General features: G+C 37.4%; 1 protein-coding gene across 1 annotated transcript in view; it reads right to left on the bottom strand.

The window, feature by feature from the left end:
* The window catches only part of PLS3 (plastin 3), a gene marked incomplete at its 3' end in the record, with an annotated part of 59,381 nt that overhangs the window by 22,477 nt on the left and 14,280 nt on the right, over positions 1–22,624 (bottom strand). The window contains 2 exon segments of the mRNA XM_072431008.1: positions 5,276–5,361; positions 7,017–7,068. Coding sequence (XP_072287109.1) covers positions 5,276–5,342 — 67 coding nt within the window.

The following is a 22,624-nucleotide window of genomic DNA, read 5'->3' as shown; positions in this document are numbered from 1 at the left end:
AAACAGAGCCATGACTTGGCTTCCTTCAAAGTACTGTAAATAGCCTGAACCACAGGATGCAAGTGGAAAGGGAAAAAATAAGATGATATAATACCATATAAAGGCACTCACAAACAGCTGGGAGGATGCAGAAGTTGCAGGTCAAACGTGGCTTAAAAAGGGTTAGAAAAGACAACAACAGTGTAATCCCTTGGTTCTACATTCCAAATGAAGGATTTGAGAATAAGCAGAAGGGTTAGCATGCAAGGCAAAGTTAATGCTATCTGTTGTTCCATTGGTAAAATTTCCCTTAACGCCCTGTTGTGTCACTAAGAAAGGAAGTCAGGGAAGTGATCGCTTCGTAATCTCAAATAAAAGCACTTTTTTTTTTTAGATATCATGGGGAAGGATTAGAACATGTGTAGCTATGTTGCCGCCTCAGAGGCTACTGAGATTTTCTAACTTTTGTGATTGATAGAAATATTTTCCACTTCTTCTATCAGGAACACAAAAAAAAAAAATCTATGCACCAAAAGATTAAAATGGAGACCCATTTTAACCAGATGCAAGAAGATACAACACACAGACAGGAGATTATATTATCCAACGAAGAGAAAGCAAGCCTAAAGTTTTTAAAGCCTTAAAGTTTAACATTCCTCCCTAATAACCCACACTACTTCCTTTTCTTGGGCTGCTGGGAGCAGGGAAACAAAGGCAAGTCCAAGTTTGAAACCAACATTCAGATCCAACACTTGGTAACACATGGTAAAGGGTTTTTGTATTTTTTTCCTTTGAATATGTTATCCTGCATCCTCAAAACGTTATTACCAAAAAACGAGTGACTATCAGTTAAACAGAATAAGGCCTTGGATGCAGAGATTGAAAATATAAAGTAGAGACACAGTATTGTGACAGTCCTTTAAAAATGGTAGAATGATTGTACAGCCAGCATTCTCAACTGACAGTAAATAGCAGATCTACTTCTAATATACGAAAATGGATAATGATAATGAAAAGTAAATATAAATGATCAAATAAATGTTATTTTAATAAAACTTTAAAATGAAGTGGGTCAGATGAACAAAATAAACGCATGAAGTTCCAAATGAGAGAAGAGAGTCACATGCTTACCCATATGTGGAAATACCAAGTATTTTAGCAGACCTTAAAGTAGAACTAAACGTAAGAATCAAAAATTACAAACGGAGCCTTTATTGCAGAAGGGACAAGCTTTGTCTCGTTTGTGCCTGTTGACAACCTTCTGCAGAATGTACACTGAGCTGTGCATAGGCAGTTGAGTTTACAACCCAAGCATGGCTGGCTGCCAGGAGAGAATGCATGCACCCAAAGGTTACGTTATTCTGTTCTGGCAAATTAGGATGGGCTAAGACCCAAACCCACAAGAGGACCAGGGTAAGATGTTGGAGCTGATGAAGGAGCAAGGACAAAGGAGCTTAGTTAGACTCGAGGTGGCAGGGAAATAGGCTAGTGAAGGCTGATGGGCATAAGGGGAATAACAATTAAATTTTGTTCTTTATTGGCAAAAGAAATGAATGCTGAAAATGTGTTTATATGTATGGCAGCAATAAAACTACCAACTTTATTTTCTTCCATTTTTAGAGGTCAGCAGCACGGTTTGCTGGGTTTATTTGGCAACATGTAGAACACATCACCATAATGGAAATAAATATTATTACAAAGATGTGGCAATGTATTTTCCAGGGAAGGATTCACTGGCTTAGAAAATGGGTTTCTCAGCAAAAACATTTCTTTCTGGAAAATGTAACCTGCAGAGCGACTCATCAGCCGATTGATGTCTGGTTCCTCATCTTTCCATGAAGCCTTGTTCCATAATTTATTTATGGTTTCTGACATGAAATGACGACATGTGGTTAAAATATGCTTTATTTTACAGTATGTAAAACACGTGTGTATTCTATATTCAGCACTGCATTTTTATGTTTCCTAAATGTAAAAAGCTATAAGCTTCATATAATAAAAAAAAAAACCCTAACACTGGGTGTCACCATTTTGCACATCATGTCAACAGACTCATAGCTGCATTCTAAGTTGAAATGGAAGGGCCAAAGCATGTGAATCAGCAAAACTGAATAAAACAAGCTAAAGACCCAGACTAGCGCTGGGCTTCTGCTCATAGTTGAATCCCAAAGGGGAGACTTGGGTAAAAGCCCTGTTTATCCATTCCTTCCCTTCTGGCTTATAAAAAAATAAGTACCATTCTTTCCTAAACTGAAGTTATTGAAGGCTATTGCTTAGTTGCAAGGCTATAAATTTTAGTTAGGCATATTAGCTGGTCTGTGTTGCAATATCATGTGATGGGAAGCCTGGCTTTGCGGCCTGTGTTGTCTGGCATTCCTGGATGTTTTGAATCTGGAGAATGTTGTCTTAGGACAGCCTTTAACAGCTGGATTTCTGGGCTGTACAAACTAATATAGGAAACCTGTTCGGAGATAAACAAGTATACAGCAAAAAAGATACAGCACCTGACCATTGCACACATTTTATGGATACAAGCATGTGGTTCCTTTTCTAAATCTATGTTTCCAGTGAAAGTTATAGTGAAAGGGATTTTTCTGTCTTAACATGACTGTACACTTATGCAAAAATGCTGCAGAGACATGGTTTGATAAACTTAGCGTAGAGACTTCAAGTGGCCTGCAGTGAAAGCTGAACTCAATCCTAATGACTGCCTTTTGGATTATCGGAAGTGCTGTCCACAAGATTTTCTCGTGGAGATTTTCTCAGTATTAGAACCTGAGCTTGCTTACATGTGCTCTGTTGGCAGAATGGACACATAATATTAAATGCATTAAAGGCTGGTATAGCAGCAAAAGGGGGGATCCATTTATAGTAATGCCCCTTATTTTGGAATGATTGTGAAGGAAGCTCAGTTCAGGTGCCAACCAATCTTTGGTCATATAATACACAAACTAACAATCTGACTTTAATCTCTTAGGCGCTCACATATGGCACAGTAAATTCAGTATTTTTTTTTTTTTTTACAAGAACAGCAGCAAAAAGACATTCACGGTATACTGTAAATAGACTCTAAAAAGCGCCCGATATTTGGCACTATGTAGCAATGCCCACTTTTCCCTACAATGAACTTAGTGTGCAACATTATCGTGGTTCCAGACTCTTTGTCCTTTTAAAAAACTAAAGTTGGAAGGTATACCTTGTTCAAAGATCACCCTTCCTACCAGCAAGAGCAAAGGTTACCCTAAACAATATTGGGCTTCTTGGTCAGACTTCATCTTACACTCTCAACCAACAACCTTTGAAATCCAGGTGACTTCCAAGACTTGTAGAGAACAAAAGAAGCATATGACCACATACATTTGTCATGTAACTACATTTTCTGTTACATCAGTTCGGTATTCACACATGCCCTAGAAAAGGACAGCCAAGAATGACCCTGATAAATGATGTCCCATCCTAATGTCAACCAGTGCATAAAAAAATTTCCCTTTTTTAGAGTGCCATAAACCCCTATCTAAATAGCATGTTCAAATCTGTATTGGAGCTACCAGTTCTCTATCTACATTTGAAACTGAAATTTAAAACTACTACTAGATTATCTAATCGACCGTATTAAGCAAAAAGGAAATTCTGTATCTTGCTGACCAAATTTTTTTCCAACACTTAGTCACCAATATAGGAAGTAAGGGAAAATCTGACCGAAGTTCAAAGGAGGCAAGGATCTAGTTTCTTCTTACCCTGCTGCAGATTTCACTTCACTTGATGTGAGAGCAGAAACCCCAGGCAGGAAGTGTGAAAATAGATTCTAATGGGAAGCAAAGAGTACAAAGAAATAAGAGGATTTTGTTTCCTACTCAATCTAAAGCAAAAAGAAAAAAGGTATGGATAGAGATGCACTGTAATTGGTCTGATTTCAGAACTCAAAAGAACAAGCCCAGAGACGGGAGACAAACACTTTCCACTATCTAATAAGGAAAGATTATAACAAAGATGGATCACATTGAACTTCAAGCTGAATGTCTGCTAGAACCATTTTGTTAATGTCCTGCCAAGTTCAATAAACTCCACACGTGTATTCGATCCCAGGTTTCTCAATGCCACGATATGACAGATACTTAGTGTTCTTTATTCCTTTGAGTCAGTTCCTGTCATTCCACAGAGCAAGTAAGCAGTGTGCATGTGGTTCCATTTATACGCGTTCATCTCTAGTTACACCCGCTCTTTAAAGGACAACAAAGGCAGCCTGAAAAATGTTTGTGCAGCAAATGGATTTCCTATGCAAAACTTTGTGAAAGCAATATTCTGACTTGTTAGCTGAATTGATGCACAGGAAATTACTGGGCTGTGACTCATACAAAGGGGCAGATACACAGAGGCACAATTAAAATAGAATTTGTTGGTTAGACACAAGAAAGCAAGTAACTAATTTAAGAAACAGAAAGTAAAGATATGTATAGCACCCCTAAATGTCTTCCAGATTGGTCAAGAACAGAACGGATATCCAGGATCCCACATCTTCATACTTTGTCTAATGATAAAAAACATTCTCACAAAAAGTGTGCACCAGAACACATCACCTGTCCCCTTCAGGCAAAAGGCCCTGCTAGATCACATTTAGTTTTTTATTAGGAGTTTAGGTCTGGCTTAAGGCTAAATTACAGCCTGTTCCAACATATCAAAGAATCTCGCCTCCCAACTTATTGCCCATATAGTCATCCCTACATGCCTTGGTTGCCATCTTGGAAAAAAAAATATATATATGTGATTGTAGCAGGCATTAAAAAAATTAAAGGAACATATTCTGTTCAGAAAAGCAGTAATACTGGATTGATTTGATTCTATATTTATTTCACACTCCAACAGCAAAGGTTTTTATGTTCTTAAATTCCTATTTTCCTAGGATTGGACTCCATGAAATACCAAAAAACTTAAATAACCATTTTGGAAAGTTTACCTATTTAAACAACATACCAGACATAATTTCCAGACACACCATCACTGTCTGGGATACATGAGAGAAACTCCTGAAAAGTCCTTAAAACCCTTAACTCGGCAGATGACATAAAAGGTGTAAAAAAAAAGAATAGGACAATGAAGCTTAAGACTAATCAGAAGAGTAAGAGCCTCTCTATTTTACACAGTGTTCTGTTATGGAATTTAATCTATGGTGAAGAGGTTTCATTTGAACCTCAAGAGCTACTACAACACCATATTAATGGAACTATTTTTGTGCTGAAAAACAGAACACTTGAAGACGTCAGCACAATAATCTGAAAACAAGACACGGAATACCTACCAACTTTACAAAAAGCCTCTCTTAAATCTTCCAACTCATCTTTGGAGATCTGCGTAGTGTGTGCCATTGTTCGTGGCAGCAGAACCCTTAAAAATAAAGAGAAAATAACATTAACACTCTTATGCAGCTAACATTACCAGCATTACAGAGCTCTAAACATATTTTCCAAGGCCCATCATGCTATGTAGCACATATAAAGCAAAGAAAAAAAAACCTTCCCAGTTAAAGCAAAATAGGGAGTTGCAGCTTCCAGTTTAACCTGCAGTGCCATCAGCCCAAAAAGTATTGTAGACAAAACACAGACACAGCAGAACTTTATAGGCACCACCGATCAAATAGAATGGAGGTCTTGCTCTTGCTAGCTAGAGAAAGAAGATCTCTCTATCAATTTAATTTACCTAATTTTGACTGAGATTGCTAGTTTACTAATACTTCCCCTAATTATGCCCAAACTTATTGATATGTAAGAGGAATGAGCATCACCAAACAATGCCTGGCTTTCTTGTAGCTCTGAGTCTCTCTTCTGAAGAAAACTCCTTTCTAATGCATGATTATTTGACCTTTCCTGTGCTGGACAACTGGTGTTTAGTTACTTGCATTCCAATTCCAACACATGAGCACCCAGTAGGGAGAATTGTATTAAAGGTTATTGTACACTGGTTTAAAACAAACATTTTCCAGTGTACCTGAAGTCAGAAGAAAAAAAAAAAAAAAGGTTAGGGTTCCATGTTTTTTATTATATGAATGAGCTCTATCTATATAAGTTTACAGTTTTAACCAAAAACAAAAGCTGGTACAGTTGACGTTGAAAAATCCGGCAACCCCTGGACCTGAGGAGTGCTGGATTTTCAAATATTTCCAGATTTTTGAAGGTTATACTTATCTCCACACACAGGTCAGCCTTCCTCTCGCAGAACCGCGGACATCTGGCACAGTTCTGGAGAGCAGGCAGCAGGGGAGTCTCAACGTGTATTTAGTGTAGCAAGCAAGACCTAACAGCTGTTTCTGCAATACAGCGCCATCAAAACATAAGTGGCCAAACAGGGTACTACAGTCCCTGTATTAAAATGCTCTCCGAAATTAATGCTGGAAAACTGAAGGAACAGGATTTATGATGGCCGGTTTTTCGATTGTCAACTGTACAAGAAAATCTTCCAATAGGACACCAGGCTGTTCACCTGTAAATACATATTATCATTTCCAGCCCTCCCTGATCCAATCAGTATTTAGCCCTTAAAGAATGCTTCTGTCAAACATTTTAATTAATAAGTCAAATGAGTCAAAATGATTATCTGGTCTCTATTAGGAAGGCTGCCATCAAGCATTTGGTTTAGTTACATTTGTTTTATTAAAAAAGGTCAGTGAACTGAATGTTCAAGATTCAAACAAATTAAGTGGCTATATGTAAAACAAATAACGTAAATATACAGGGCCCATTCAGACCTGTCTGAAAAAAATATCCTAGCTAAAAATTCTGCAACACACAGTAGTGTGCTGCCTTGTCTTAGTGAATCAAGATAACTTTTTAAATGAGTAGTATTCAGGACACTTGATTGCAAAGAAATAAAAATTACATTTTGATCGATATAGAAATTGTGATCAGCAGCAGTCTGAAAGAATCTGACAATCATATTGAATAAGATAGTTACACATTGCACCAGCTAGAAACATTCTATATCTTTTTAATAGAGTAGTTTTTCCAGTTTTGGAAAAAAAAAAACATTAATAGAACAGAACTTACCTAAGTGCAACAGAATCCTTATAAAAATATCCTAGTTGGTATAACTTTCAGCCTGTAAGAAAATAAAACATAGTGAGAAAAGAGGAGTTTACAAACAAGTGCACATCTATAGTAGCAGCAATTTAAATAAAGCAATCATGTATCACTGCATATTAAAGAAAAACAGTTGCCTCTATAATTGGCTTTATAACTATTCACCATCTGGGGAAAATAGACATTACAGTTAAAAGGGTCAACCCATTTGAGTGAGATACTGGAGCTTTTAGTAAATGGAGACTGGAGATCTCATTACTGCCTGCTGTGGGAACATTGAAAAACTTTGTACATAGATCATTGCCAGAAATTGCTGCACAATACTTGGGGTTTAAATATTTGCTTCCCTACATCAGGTCATAAAAATATGTAATCTCATGGAAGTTAGATGTGTGTTGGATGAGATTGGCAAAGTAGAGAAATTTTGGCAGACTCAAACTGGCAAAAAAAGCTTCCATACAAAACTGGAAGTCTGCTCCAGGAAAGTGTTTTTTTCTGGTTTTCTATAGAGTGGAAAAGGGTTGAACTTTTATATCTGATTCCATTAGGGTTCGAGGTGAAAGTGCATTTGAGTCAACTTGTAGCTTTGTTTTGCATATACAAAGCATAAATTAACATAAACATTGCAATTTCTGAAAATAAATATTGCAGTCTCCATTATGAACCTCATTTTGAAATTCTAGTTGACTGGCTAATAAACTGGTCTACTGATTTTAAAACTTTTGAGCCACTGATTTGGAACAATCAATGGGTCAGGAGAGTCATTGAGAGAGAACAGTCAATATGACACCCAGGTGGATGGCATCATTAGAATAAATGTCAGACATAACAGCCCATTCCGATCCATGTTTGGGTCAGGTTTAATTTAATTTAGAAGTCAACAAACAAAATATACACTAGGGTATAAACAAAATCTTTCAGATGTCTTTTGCTGTTCCGATAATGACTAGTGGCCTTTTCAATCCAATTGGAACATATCTGTGATGTTTCTAACTTAAACATAGCAAATATATACTTATTTCATAACCCAACAAGTTCAGTATGCAATGACTATATGCAAAAGTACAACACCACACAACATTCTTGCTGTGACTACAACAATACAAACTCTGTTGTGATATGGGCTACTGTGCTCTAGATTTTGTGTTTTGCATGGCTAAAAAAGCCAAAGTAAGAAAGTGCTAAATAAAGCAAAAGTGAGAACTGCTCATCTGCTAAACTATATGAACACAACCAGGAAAAACTCAGACGCTATTTTATAACTTCAGAAGACTTGTGCTATACCCAAAACCATATCACATTTTAGGCTGTGTTCTACAGAGAAACTGTTAATTAAAAGGTTAATTGAACCTAAAAAGAGCGGCATTACCAGTAGATCGTGAAGAGTTTGTCGTTTTCCAAATTTGTGATTCTAAAACAGCTCAATCTTTAAAATATGTGAATCCGACAGCAAATAGGACTCTCCCTACTTCTTTAAACATGTCTATACAAGCTTAGACTGACAGTCCACATTCCTTCAAATGAAGGCTAAAAAGCTGCACCTACTAAAAGATACAAAGTTATGCTTGATAAATACCTACATAGCAGGGAGTATATACAAGCCCAATGCTTACAGATTTATATGGAAGCTGGCTGTGCAGAATCCATCTATTGATGTCTCCAAATGATCCAAACAATCATTCTTCAAACATGCAAGTTTGATAAACGCATAATAAAAACTTGAGAATGCAGTCCATGGTTTGCATTCAATTCTTCCCTTTGGTATGTTTACCTAGGGGACATCTGTAAGTGGTAATACACACCTACACAACTTGCCCTATCAAAACATCTTAACAAGCCGACTAAAGGTACATTTTTTTCAAGTTATCACATTTAAAGACAATTGTCACCACCAGCTGACCTAAATATTTAGCGTCACACTAAATAACTAAATCATTCAACTTAGGTGAAAGTCAGATGTGTACAGTGGTCCCCAATGTCCTTAGCAATCTGCTGTGGCTCATCACTAAACAACGGACAACTGGTATTTCCTACTGGGAAGATGCAGCGGGTACCTCCCACTCGTCCACCCTTTTCCCTTCTAAATAGAGATGAGTAGCTCTGTGTATTTATTATTAAACAGGATTTTTATAGCGCCAACATATTATGCAACACTGTATATTAAATAGAGGTTGCAAATAACAGATGAATACAGACAGTGACACAGAAGAAGAACCTGCTCCAAGAGCTTACAATCTAAGAAGTGGAAGAAGTCACACAATAGGAGGGCGGATATGTAATGGAGGGAAGTAGTGGGGGTTTTAAAAGACAGAAGAAGACAGGTAGGGGAGTTTGAAAAATGGGTTTTTAGGGCTCTTTTAAATGAACAGAAAGTAGGAGCAAGCCGACTAGGACAAGGAAGACTATTCCGGAGAGTCTTGGTAGACGTGTGTGTGATGGGGTTATAAGTGAGTTATTAGTAGGTCATTGGAGGAGCAGGTCAGAAAGGTAAATGAGACAAACTGTGGAGGGGTGTGAAGGCAAAGCACAAGAGATTGAATTTGATTCTAAGGTGAAATGGAAGCCAATAAAGAGAACTACAAAGAGAGGCAACAGAAATGGCGCGGTTGGAAGGTTGGAGGAGTCTGACTGCAGCATTCATAATAGATTGTAGAGGAGAGAGTGGGGTTATTGGAATACCACAGGAGGATGTTACAGTAGTCCAGACGACAGATAACAGCATAGAATGTACAAGGAGTTGGTGGTCTCTGGTGACAGGTAAGTGTAGCTTGAAACAATCACAAAAGAACCTCTTTACATCAGCAATACAAATTAAGACTTTTTTTTCAGTAAACTAAAAGCGTGATTTCTCTAACTGAAAATTTCCAATTATTATACATTGACGTGATGCATAGGTAATCTGTCAAAGTGCTGTAAATACCTTGTATTATCCTGGCCAAAGATTGTGTAAATAGTATGAAAATATTTCTAGGGTCATAAATAGTTTTGTCATAGTAAAAGAAAGCTCACTGTGCCTGCACAAATATGAGTCTTCACTTACCAAGTGACTGTTAAAGCCCAAAAGAACCTTCAGGTTATAGTGGCTAAATGCCTTCCCTGCTAAGTGCATCAAGCAAAAGCTGTCAAACATAATTTACAATTGGTTTTCTTTCCAGAGCAGCAACAGCCTGGGTAGAAAAGATTGAAATATGCTAACACAGCAAAAAGGTCGCCTCTTCACTAAATGGAAAATGGATCTCATTCTGCAGCCTGTTGGTAGGGGACAGGCTTTTCAACTCTGGGTGTTTTAGAAAGAAAATGAACCGTGACACTTTGTACACATGACAAATTTTCTTTAAAAAAAAATATTTTTTTTTTTTTTTTTACCTGCCCTTTGATGTTTAGTGATCCATTGTACCAGAATGGTAACAATCTCTATTCATTACTAGTGAGAGTGCAGTGGGGCATCTCCCGGTTGCTCTCCGTTCTGCACATGACAGCCTGGTCCATACTTCTCTTGTTTTAATGTAAAAAACAATGAGCACCAACAATAATTTCCAACAGCAATTATTGTGTGAACTAAGCTTTAGATATTGGTCACATTTTCTTGTACTATTTTAAACCACAAAGTTAGATATGCTTTAATTAAAACAAGGTCTTGGAAAATATGGACGCCGCTATTGCCAACTACTCATAAGAACTACATTTAATGTCCTATTTGGTTTCAGAGCTTACTGAGAAAGGAAGGAAAGAAGGAGACACACATGTTCAATAGACATCCTATTCCTTTCATTCATTACTTTCTTCTTTCTAACCCTCAGAAACCAACATGAATCCAAACTGCCTGTTCTGGAAGCAAAGGGCACAGACATATACAACATACAAGGGATGACGAAACCTCTAGCAAGCAATAAAACTCTTAATACATCATATAACTCACCTAAAACGCCATTCAGCACGGTAGCAGGAATACTAAGTAAAAAGCACACAACAAATTCGTCCAGCAATAGACAGGAAGCGGTCTTACTTGAATAGAAGTCAGGCGTTTCTGCCTCTGCTGTCAAGCAGAATGAGGCGAATAACCTGTATTTAGCAAAAATCACACAGTAAAAGCAGGGTGTGTCCTGTGTGAACTCATTGCACAGAGTGCAAGGAGGAATGAGTTAAAAGAACAAACCCTCAGACATACCTTTCTAAATGCCTACAATTTCCTTCTGTCAGTATATGATTATATATCAAAGGGCAATGTTGCCTTACAAAAATGACAAAACAAGCATAGTTATATAGCTACACAACTCCATAGCTTACCAGAATATGAGCAGCCTCAAGTTTAAGATTTCATTTAAAAAAGGAAAATGTTTTCTTTTCTGGGATCTGGCTAGGAATGAAGATTTCTCTACAAATACAACAGAGAAATACCTATTGTGATACTCAAACAACATGACATGCACAGTTTATCAATGAAGCAAAGCAAAAGAATCAGATCCATTCATGGTGGTTTATTCATAAAGCAGTGAATCTGACATTCACTGAAACATCCCTGGTGGAGAATCAATAAAACACATGGACCTGGAAACCTGCCCATCAGGGAATGTTTCACTGAAAGTCATTTAATACTTAATAAACAGATCCCAGTGGAGATTTTTTCCAGGATTTGGAACATTTCTATGCACGATAATCAATTCATCTAAATGCAAAAGTCCCTAATTATCAGCCACCAAGAGATACCATCCAATAAAAGTAAGCGGTAAAAAAATTCACAAAATGTGGTTATAAGTATCAAATCAACAACTTATTAAGGTTATTAAAAATACCTTAAAGAAATTCTGTGTCTTTGGAGAAAAATAGAATGAGAAATAAGGCAAATAAAGTTCTTTTATAAATACCCTCTAGACAAAAACGAGCATTTACCCTTGTAGTGCAGCGGACGCACTTTAAGTATCCTGATGTTAATCTTTAAAGCAAGCAATTTAAATACCTCGATTTCACTTGGTATACACCTTTTGCAATCCCCTGAAGAGCAAATCGTAGACTTGCAGAGAAAGAAGAAGCATAGGGAACCAACCAGTTGTGTTGCAGTGATCCGATGCCAAAAAAGGGCATGCTGGAAAAAAATTAAAATCAGGTCCCCGATAGGGCTCTAGTGGACAGAAATACAAAAGTTTTGGCAGGTAATGCATCTCCCAGATACATATTTCAGCAATTTGTCTTGATTTCATTATTTAGCACCAAAAGTATACCATGCAAAGTGGTGTGGTCAAGACATGAATGATCATTTGAATTATTTGTAAGAAAAAGGTAAACCTGTGTACATTTTTTTTACCAAAAATTGTAAATCTGTTCAGCATCCTTGGACACATAATTGGCAATGTAGGCCACCCTTAATGGACAGTCACCAACATTAGGGGTTTTGATTTACATTCCCCCTATCACCCTTACCACCACTAGATCCCGAACATACCCAGAATTGTTGGGTGTAGATGTGGATATGGGCAGGAAACCCCTATTGTCATTCAAAAAATAGAATTCTAAGCATTCAAACTGGTGCAAGGGAGCATTAGCAATCTTGGGCTTTCTGAGAAATGGGAATTTTAGGGGACTCCGATAGCAAAACTGGGAAGGTTGGTAAGGGATGAGCGAGTCCTCTCTAATATATGTTCGTTTACCTACCAGTGGAGAAGCACACCATAATGATTAAGGGCAAGAAGAACGACCTTGTCATTTATTTATAATGTGCAATATCTATGCAGCTATATAAATACCATTCGAACGAATAACCTTTAGCTCAAAAGGAAAATCACTCATTGGAATGTTGAAATGCTGAAGCATTTATAGCTTAACCACAAGTTGAGTTTTGGTATAGTGGATGATGTACAATAGTACTTTTTGTCAAAGATGTAGCAAAAAAAGCATAGCATGTTTTAGTGTATTGAGAATTCTTTACTGGCAGAGGAATGAGTGCATTATACAAAATATCTGGCTATGGAAACCAGCCAAACAATCAGACTGCATTTGATGCATCTTAAGTAAGCAAATATATAGCATCAGAAAAGCACTCCAGGGCTTGGTCTAGTAATGAACTCATTGATTAAATAAATGTTTTACTAACAAACCCATTTGATTTCGCTCAGCTCTAACCATTTTAAAGCGATTTCTTTTTGTAACTCCATTTCCCATACAGAAATTGTTTTCCAATATGTTACAGGCTACCATGCTGCATTGTTGGAGATAATTATTACAACAAAGTTCTACCTGGTGATGCCAAGGAACCGGGAATTCTCAGCAACTGTTCAGAGACAAGCGAAATTACACTCAAGAAACCAAAGGCCCCTGGCAACTAGTTTACAGACCAACATCTACATTGGATTTTTGGTCTGAAAAACACCAAGGTCTAGACCTATAAATAGATTGGGGTGCTTCCCGGGAGCACAAAAGGTTATAGCCAATAATACTGATACTTTAAAGAGCTTTGTGGTATAAGTATTTAAAACATTACAACTAGCCAAAATATATGTTGTTGTTTTCTATTGAATGAACAGTATTTTCTGTGAAACCAGGTACAAAAAGTTCTCTTGGACCTTGTCAAGAAGATATTCACCTAAGCCCAACAGTCCAATTCAGATCAATAACAAAAGAGCAAAAAGATAGGGTTTTCTTGGCAATATAATATGTATTACATATACAATTGAAGTAAACAGTACTTCTTAGGTCTTACAATAATGCAGGGGGTTCCACACAGGCAAACAATAGTGGGAGGTCCACCCCATAAAATACTGGGGTTGTTGGCCACAGTACTAAACATTTAATCTCCTAATAAAACACCATTTTAGGAGAAGATGAACCAAATGGCTGTGGGATTCTGTTATTCTTTCAACATCCTCTATGGTTGCCCGGGCTTTTGTTGCAACTATACTACCCACCCTCTTAATAATTGGGTTTCCTTCCATGGAATCTCCCCCTACAAAATAACTCTACCACCATCAATATCAGCTGAATGTTCCCTTTGTAAATACCCCTGAGGAAGCCTAAATAGGCGAAACACGTAGGTTGAAGAAACATTTGATTCCTCTTCTCTTAAATGCTTATATCTTAGGAGAGGTAATACCTGAATTTTTAGAAATTCATTTATCTCCACATGAACAGCCAAGTCAACAGGTCACTGATCATATTACTGGTCTAAAACGAACACTCTTTAGGAACTCCTTTCAAGCAAGGAACATTACAAATGGCAAGTGAAATGATCTTATAGCCAGCTTTAAAAGGGATGATCAATAATATACTTGGTGCACATAGGTATCTAATAAAGAATCTGAACAATTTACCAAAAACAATAATAAAAGTACAATTACTTTGTTGCTAAACGTTTATCATCTGTCAGAAAAGGTCAGGCAAAAACACATGATCAAGCTTGACATTTAAATAAGAAATACTTCCAGTACAGCAAATGAATTACAGCAATAAAAGGACTGAACAGAACATGTCTCTCCATGATTGATCAGTGAGCATTGCACATTAAGACTGGCGGGACAGAAAAAAAAAATCATCATGCTAAGCAATGCTGGTCTCTAAAGTCACAATTACCGAGGCAAGAGGCCACATAAAAACACAACATATTCTATTACTGCACTATGGTTAACTTCAATTTTCAAACATATGCAAATAAAGCAGAACAGTAAATGAAGGATTCTTATTGCTTATTCCCCAACCATCTGATGTTACTGAACAAAACCCAGGGAATGCAGGAAGCAGTACGTTGCAGGGTGGTAGCAGTATCAAAGGAACTAGCTCCAGTTTCTTCCCCAAAAGTAGGGCCCTGGTTGCAGCTGATCTGAACTCCAATACCAATAGTGCTGTTACTAAAAATAAAAAAAATTAAAAATCCATAGTAAAATAAATGTAAATGTCTGGTCCAATTGCCAGTAAAAATAATGTAAAGTCTGCTATTGATCTGGTACAAACAACTCCTTTCTTGTTGAGTCAGAGCTGTGCAATCAGAAGGCAGCAGTAGCTCATTTTTCGTAGAAAACCTCTATGTAGCTCAATGTTAAAAAGTGAAGGTTGAGCAAGCTCTGGGGCTCTATCAAAAGCAGTAAGATAATGTATCATGGTTCTATGACTTTACTGTATCTACATAACCTAACTTTAAACCTCTATTGCCCCAATGACTACAAAGCACTAAAAATCCAAATCTGAGATTAAGTCAGCTGTACAGCTAGGCTGGAAGCACTTCTATAGTCCTCATTTGATAACCAACAATTTTTATTGCACACAACAGCTGATTAGCAAGTGTGATATTGTAAATGAAGGTGAATGACAGGTGATTTAAGGTCAAGTCTAGTAAAGATTAAGGAGAGCTTACAAAGGCAATCATTTGGAATGACATGACCCACAAAATTATACTCCTCAGACAACACTTATCTAGCATTTAGTGCTAGATATCATAAGGTCCCCTATACCATAAAGTACTGGATATCTACTGGCTCCAGATGCACAAAGGAGGAGCAAAGCAAAGTATATATTGCTGCGGATGAAGGGGAAAAGATAAAGCCCACCTGTTGCTTTGCTCTGAATGGGTTTAGCACACGTTTGCTCTAAGGGCTCACTTAGTCCAGTTTTTACAGTAACTAGAACCCCTATGCATTTTCACATGTCTTTAGCTACAAATTAAGGTGGTTTGAACGTGACCATATACAACATACAAAATGCTGAATGAAGGGTCAGTGCTATACCAAGGCCGTTAAAGACTTCCTACATAAAGTATGGACAGGAGAAATTGGCATCCAAGGACTGAATGATGTCACTTCCAGGCACAGAGCTACAATATCCGAGTGTTGTGGAGCTTGAGATAAGACGTTACTGCATTATACACATAAAGGAAAAGGACATTAAAAATAGATCACAAAACAAAGGCAGTCCCCATCAGTGCTAGGAACCAGACACCATGCCTATTAAAGTTTAAGTGAAGTGAATTCACATACCCTCAGGGGAAAAATCAGTACATTACAACAAATGTTCATTTTAGACCTGAATGCGTCATTCACTTTAGTGCAAGGGAGTTATTGAATGTGACCCGTTTTTAAAAAAAAGGAAACCTAGATATTTTGAAAAAAAACAAAATGTAATAATTTAAATTGCAAATATTAATCTAGGTTTGCGAGTTCAATTTCTGTCCCGCAAAAGTAAAATAACTAGATCTTCTCTGCTGCATTTAGTAACACTTATAAGTCGTATCTTTCCCCAAACCTGTGAACGGTGAAAGGAGAAGCAGCAGACTGACAAGCCTATCTCAGCCACTCTCCATTCTCTACCTATCAGAATGTCCCTTTATAGTACAGGAGTACTGCAGCAAAACTGTGCAGCACCAGCAGCTTCTACTTTCATGGTCTAAACTCTGCAAGAGGTTGATACCAAGGACATCCAAGGTCAAGGACGTTAAGGACATCCAACATACTGATTACTCCTAGGTACAAACAGGGCTTTCCTGCTGTTTGTGTGCAGAACAGAGGCTTGGATTTTTGGGGAGGGGACAGTACACATGATTTGCAGAAGTCATCTTGGTGTTCTGCAACATCTTGTAACTCTTTAATGACAAAGAAACTCTCCAGTTCTTTCTTTTTGCATATCAAAAGCACAGCTTACTTCAAAAGTTTATAACTGTCCAGGCTCCATACATTTTTTTTTGCTTTGTTTGTGATTAAGTCACAGTGAGTCTTTTATACAGTAACATACACCATACTGTCTAATAATATGTTGAGACAAACATCTGTCATAATTGCATTTATTAAAATAATGTACCTGTTCCCACTTACATACAAATTCAACTTAGGAACAAACCTACAGTCCCTGTGGTGTATGTAACATGGGGACTACCTGTACAGTACTGCCTGCACTTAAAAAAAATAGTGTTGGAATGTTTTGATGAATGCAGAGCTATGTCATTGTTGGACTCCATACTTCTCCAATTCCTGGTATTTTTTATACTGTAGCATGAGTAACCTGCACAAACAAATCATATTGCTTGAAAGTAAATGGGTCAGAGTCCTCTAGGTGTTAACATTCCATCACTGATTATTAAACCTCCTCCTACATTCACCACCCAACCAAAAATACGCCAACAGCAGTTGTAGTATTTTATATTGATCCAATAAACTAATCCTTTAGTAGAAGCAATACCATTGCCTCTTTTCTAGAAATACTAGTTGCCTGTGTGTCATTTATATCTTATGGTTTTAGCATTTTAGATAGTGACTTGAAATGAGCAGGAGGATCAGCCAGAATAGCCAGAATATGTTAAAAAGCTTCATATTTATCGGATCGGGTCCTGAAGCTTTGGGATTAGGAGGACATCTAGACAACTAGGATTTTGCAAAATAAGTGAACCTCAGAAGAGAAATAAAGTAATCTGTTTTAGCTTTGTGTAATCTCTATCATAGAAGCAGCTGAGACTGAAATCATGGGTGTCACTTTAAGCCAAATGGAATCTAATACACCCAGGACAGGAGGAAGAAAAAAAAATGCTTCAACATAAGCATTACAAACCGACAGGGATTCTAAACACCCAAAAACCTGTTTTTTTATGTAAGGAAATAGAAATGCATAGCAGCAAGTTTGAGTATTTAATCCGATTTTTTTTTGTAATTACACAAGATTAAACACAATTGTATTTTTTAAACCCAAACTTCTAAGTAACTCAAACAGATCCAAATTTTCAGACATTAAAATGCCTGTTCAAACACAAAATGCAAAATAAGCAATAAAAACCTAAGTGTGTAAGCTGTAACGCGCACACTGTATGTGGGCTGCTTTCCATGCACTTTGCATTGCAGACAGGGTGTGACCGGTTACCTATGTGCACCTTAAATGGTAAAGAGTATGCAGCAATGAGCGTCATGAAAAGGGCACAGCTGACCAATGACTCCTCTCTACACTCCGGCATGCACAGTACAAACATTGGTTTGAAAAGCCACGATAACAATGACCCTCAACTGTGCACAGAAAAACCTTGGCAGGCGGCCCTGCCGCCCTCCAACTGGTGGGATAGTGAGGAAAAACCAGTTTATTCTAGAAAAGCAGATGATTCAGTTCAACTTCAGAACAGTTTGTGGAGAATTATCTGCAATAATTGGGTCTTGATGACAGATGCCAACAATCCTTAGTAGTCTAGACTGGGGTTACTGTGCTGCACTTTAATACAGCCAAACTGGCAAAGTTGTGTTTTTCTTGATGAGCATCCATTTTCAAAAACTTTCACTTTCAGTGAACATTGTAGAAAAGAAATGTGAACTTTTTTATCACTAGCCGATTGCTTGCTCAAGGTCAACGACTGATAGTAAAACGAACATCAGGATGAATAAGACAGCTTGCATCCTTAAATAGAAAACAACAATGGCACCTTACCCATTAAATGCTCACTTTAAAATGTACTCTGGATAACTGCTGATTGTAACGCTTTCCCTGATTGATTTTTTTTGCACAAACCCCACATTTGTCAGTATCTTTTTAAGGTTATGTTCAGGCTAGCAGTTAAAGCGCAACTAAACCTGACCTTGTACCCAATGTAGTCAGCACTTTGGTTCCAGGGTCACCTCTTTTGGAGCCCATGATATTCCCCTTAACCCACATAAACAATGGCATGCCAGAGAATCATACATTTGTTTTTGTAATTTTGGCATTTTTAATTTTTGGTAAATCCTAAATGATTGTTCATTTTAAATGCTAAATACATTCAAAGTGCATAAAAAAAAGTTTGCAAAGTCCGCTTCTTGAGAAATGTATATATATATATCTCTATCTATATATATATCTCGGACATGCAGACGACTCCTAAATACGAACAGGGCTTCCCTGCTCCCTCCTGTGCAGGATGAAGGCTTGATTGGGGGGTGGTTTGTATGACTTGCAGAAGAACTCTTTTGCTAAACACAGCTCAGACTGATCTCTTCTGCAAGCTCTTGTAACTCCTTAATGATGAAGACAAACTCTGCAGTTGTTTCTTTTTGCATATCAAAGCACAGCTTGCTCCAGGAGTTAATGAATGTCTAGGCTCCATAATGTTTTTTTTTTTTTTTGCTTTGTTTGTGGTTAACTCAGAGTGAGGATTTTTTATAGTATCTGACACCACGCTGCCTAATAATATGTTGAGACAAACATCTGTCCTAATGGTATTTATTAAAAGAAAGTACCTGTTCCGACTTACAAACAAATTCAACTTCAGAACAAACATACAGTCCCTATCTCATATGTAACCTGGGGACTACCTGTATTCACTTCTATGGAGAAGAAATGGGGAGGGTGAACAGAAAGCACCCTAGTGCGTCCTCCTTCATAGGAAATAACAGCAATCGACCCCGAAAAGCTATTTAATAATATGCCACAGTGCATCGCTGTACAGTTAAGATTTTTGCCCAAATCAGTTACTTTTGGGCTACTTTTAGCTAGTGTATGTAAATAGCTTCATTCCGTTTGAAATGCGTCTCATACCTACAGAAAAATCACTGCTTCTACACAAAAGACAAGGGTCCCCATCAGCACATAATGGCATAGAACAGGCTTTTCTACAGGCTGAGCTGCTTTAGAAATAAAATAACTAAGACAATGAACACATTTTGTTATGGTGCCAGTATGACATATTTATCCAATTTAAACTAGTAGGGCTTTGGCCCTTGTTCCAAGTTAGTGCCTTAGTAATGAAGGAAGGCAGCCGTTATCATAATTGCCAGGCAAGTAGAATTTCCAATAGATTGGCAACTGCAAGCCCCATTTTTCTCTCATGACAGGTATTTTTGTCCAGGCCTTAAAGAGAGGGAAGCACAAGAATAATATCAACAGAAAACAGCATTGTATAAAGAAAAGGAACATTAAATTGAATTGTGTATAGTGAGCCCAAGGTCATCGAGGACCATTCATCATTCTTCAGAAACTTGCACTAGGCAACCCCATTCTATTTTATACCGTCTGGAATGTATTCCCACATCAAAATCTAACACAGCAACATGTAAATGCCAGATTTGTAGGAAGTAAACAAAGACAAAGCCTGGTGCAACAAAACTTTATGAGATGCTACTTTGTTTCAAAGAGAAAGAAGTTAACCTGAGTAGAAAATCTATACAAAGTATATGGAACAATGCAGCCACTCTGAATGGTCACAAATTTGACAAAAAACAATCTGGAAGAGCATAGAAAAGAAATAAAATAAATTGTGGCAATGCCGCCATTTTGACTGTAAAAACTGCAAGATTTGCACACCATCAAAAGATCAGAAGACCATGCACATGTGATGACCCAATTACACAATGAAAAGCTTGTTTGGAGACACACTAAACAACTCACCAATAAACCAGGTGTCCAATGAATTCCCCTCCAGTCTTAGGCTTTGTACACACGAGATGATTTTCGCTCAATACAAATGCTCAAATCGAATCTGACGAGCGTACAGCGGTCGTCCAACGTCGCTCATGGATCCCTCGACAGATTCATGAATGACCAAAAGAGAACGGCTGCTGTACATTTAATCGGAGAAGAGCACAGTGGGGCGTCACTTGCGCGTTCTCCCCCCTCCATAGAACAGAATGGTGCTGTGTGTGCAGCACTCGTTCGTTCATCTGTCTTTGTGAAAGCTTGTTTCCAGCGATGGAAAATTGTGCACGTGTACCCTGTGTTACATGACAATTCTTGTTCATGAGCAATCAAACATGCCTGGGCAATGCCATGCAAGACATGATCCTATGTTCTGCCATCTGTGCACTTTATGGAAAAAAGATTTCAGAGCAATGCTTTGATTTCACAGTATATGCCTATATTTTATATGACCTACAGTTGTTGTTATAATGTATACTTTGTAGATATCATATTCTCTTTTAAATTATAGCCAATTAATTGGAAAAACGTTGTTTCTACTCTACTGCAGTTTGTACCCAGCTAATCATTTTTTTTTTAACTCCCAAACACAAACTACAGGCTTAAAAAAAAAAAAAAAAAAACTACAATGATTTAGGGTTGCTTTGCTGCATGTAAATAATCTTTACTACATACATAGGTATAAAATTATTGAGAGTACATGAGAACTATAGAAAATGTACAGTACAAATACTTTCTGCAGACATTAACCCAGCATGTCACTGTTAACCCGTGTCCATGTGTGTTATAAATCAGCATGAGCTACTGAGCTCTGTAAAACAGGTGGAAAAGAAGATGAAGAGAAGCAGAAGGCTCCATCAGCTGGATGTTTAAAGAAGCATAATTTCTTATTCACCCACCTAAAATAAAATATAAATATGCCTATGGCACAGTCACCAATACAGTTTATCTTCTGATGTGCCTTGTGTTGACTAAAGTTGAGTTGTCATGGATTACTATGCTCTGTATGACACCATTAATTATTATACACCACATTAATTATATATGAGCATGGTATAACCTTTACAAAAACCTTTATTATCATCTTATTTACATTGTGAATAGCAATATTACATAAGATAGTGGGAGTACAAGCACAAATTTGTAGGACATATGTGGGTGTAAGAAAATGACACACTGAACAGATGGGAAGAGGAGTCATATCATTGCATAAGCAAACCTGTCTGAATATCATGAATAGTAGCCTCACCTTATCTGCAAAACAATGAAGGTGCTAAACCTAAAAAAAATTGGTTCACCATCATGGAAATATTTGAGGGTGGGGGGACACGGAATCTGATATTCATGAAAACAATCCCTGATGGAAAACCTTCCAGGCCTTCCCCACCAAGGAAAGTTTCAGGGAACGTAAGATTCACTAATTTATAAACTGATCTCTTAGTGTCACAATCAAGATTTGATTGCAATAAAAAGTTAAAAATAATCCTGATACCAATTAAATAGCAAACAAGTAGATGGTACAAAAAATTCTTGATCACAAGGAACAACTGTAATAACTAGGAAGCAGATTGGAAGCCTTACATAGGAAGTAATATGTCATATTCACCCTACAAGAAGAACACAAATGGTAGTTAATACAAGACATGCTCTTGATTAAAGGATTGCCTGAGATAATAGGGTTGTCTAGAGGCGATAATGAGAGCCTCTGGGGTTTGATATTTCCCTTGTGCCTTCATTTAAAGATAGGTATTTATAGTTCCTATCTGCTCTACTTGTGAGGAAATCTGCACCTCGATGATCTTTCTTGGATCTGCAGCCTTGTTGTGGGATACCCCCATAATAAATACATTTCGTTATTACGTTATTCGCCTCTTTAATGCTCACCAATATTATATGATGTGCCAATGAAATTTCATTGGGGGAATTCTCAAACAAGGAACGGCTTTACACTGAATGTATTCATCAGCTTAACCGAAAACAAAATGATGTGTTCAGGGCATACAATAGATGTTTTCTAGAATGCAGACAGACACAACAGAACAGAAAAGACAGGATTGGAAAGAACCAATTGCTTTATTTATGATATATTCAAGTTTAGCAATACTGTGACATGACTAAGGGAGTGTTGGTTTTTATTCAATACCAGATTTAAACCTTCACGGGAATACACTTTTTAGCAGACAGCATTTTAGCCAAGAATAGACCAGTTATTTTATCTGGGTGAGGCCAAAATTTTGACT

Source organism: Pyxicephalus adspersus, chromosome Z (assembly GCF_032062135.1).
Source record: "Pyxicephalus adspersus chromosome Z, UCB_Pads_2.0, whole genome shotgun sequence".
In the NCBI taxonomy this organism is placed as follows: domain Eukaryota; kingdom Metazoa; phylum Chordata; class Amphibia; order Anura; family Pyxicephalidae; genus Pyxicephalus; species Pyxicephalus adspersus.
Note: the sequence above shows the minus strand (reverse complement) of the source record. Positions and strands in the feature narration are given on the sequence as shown.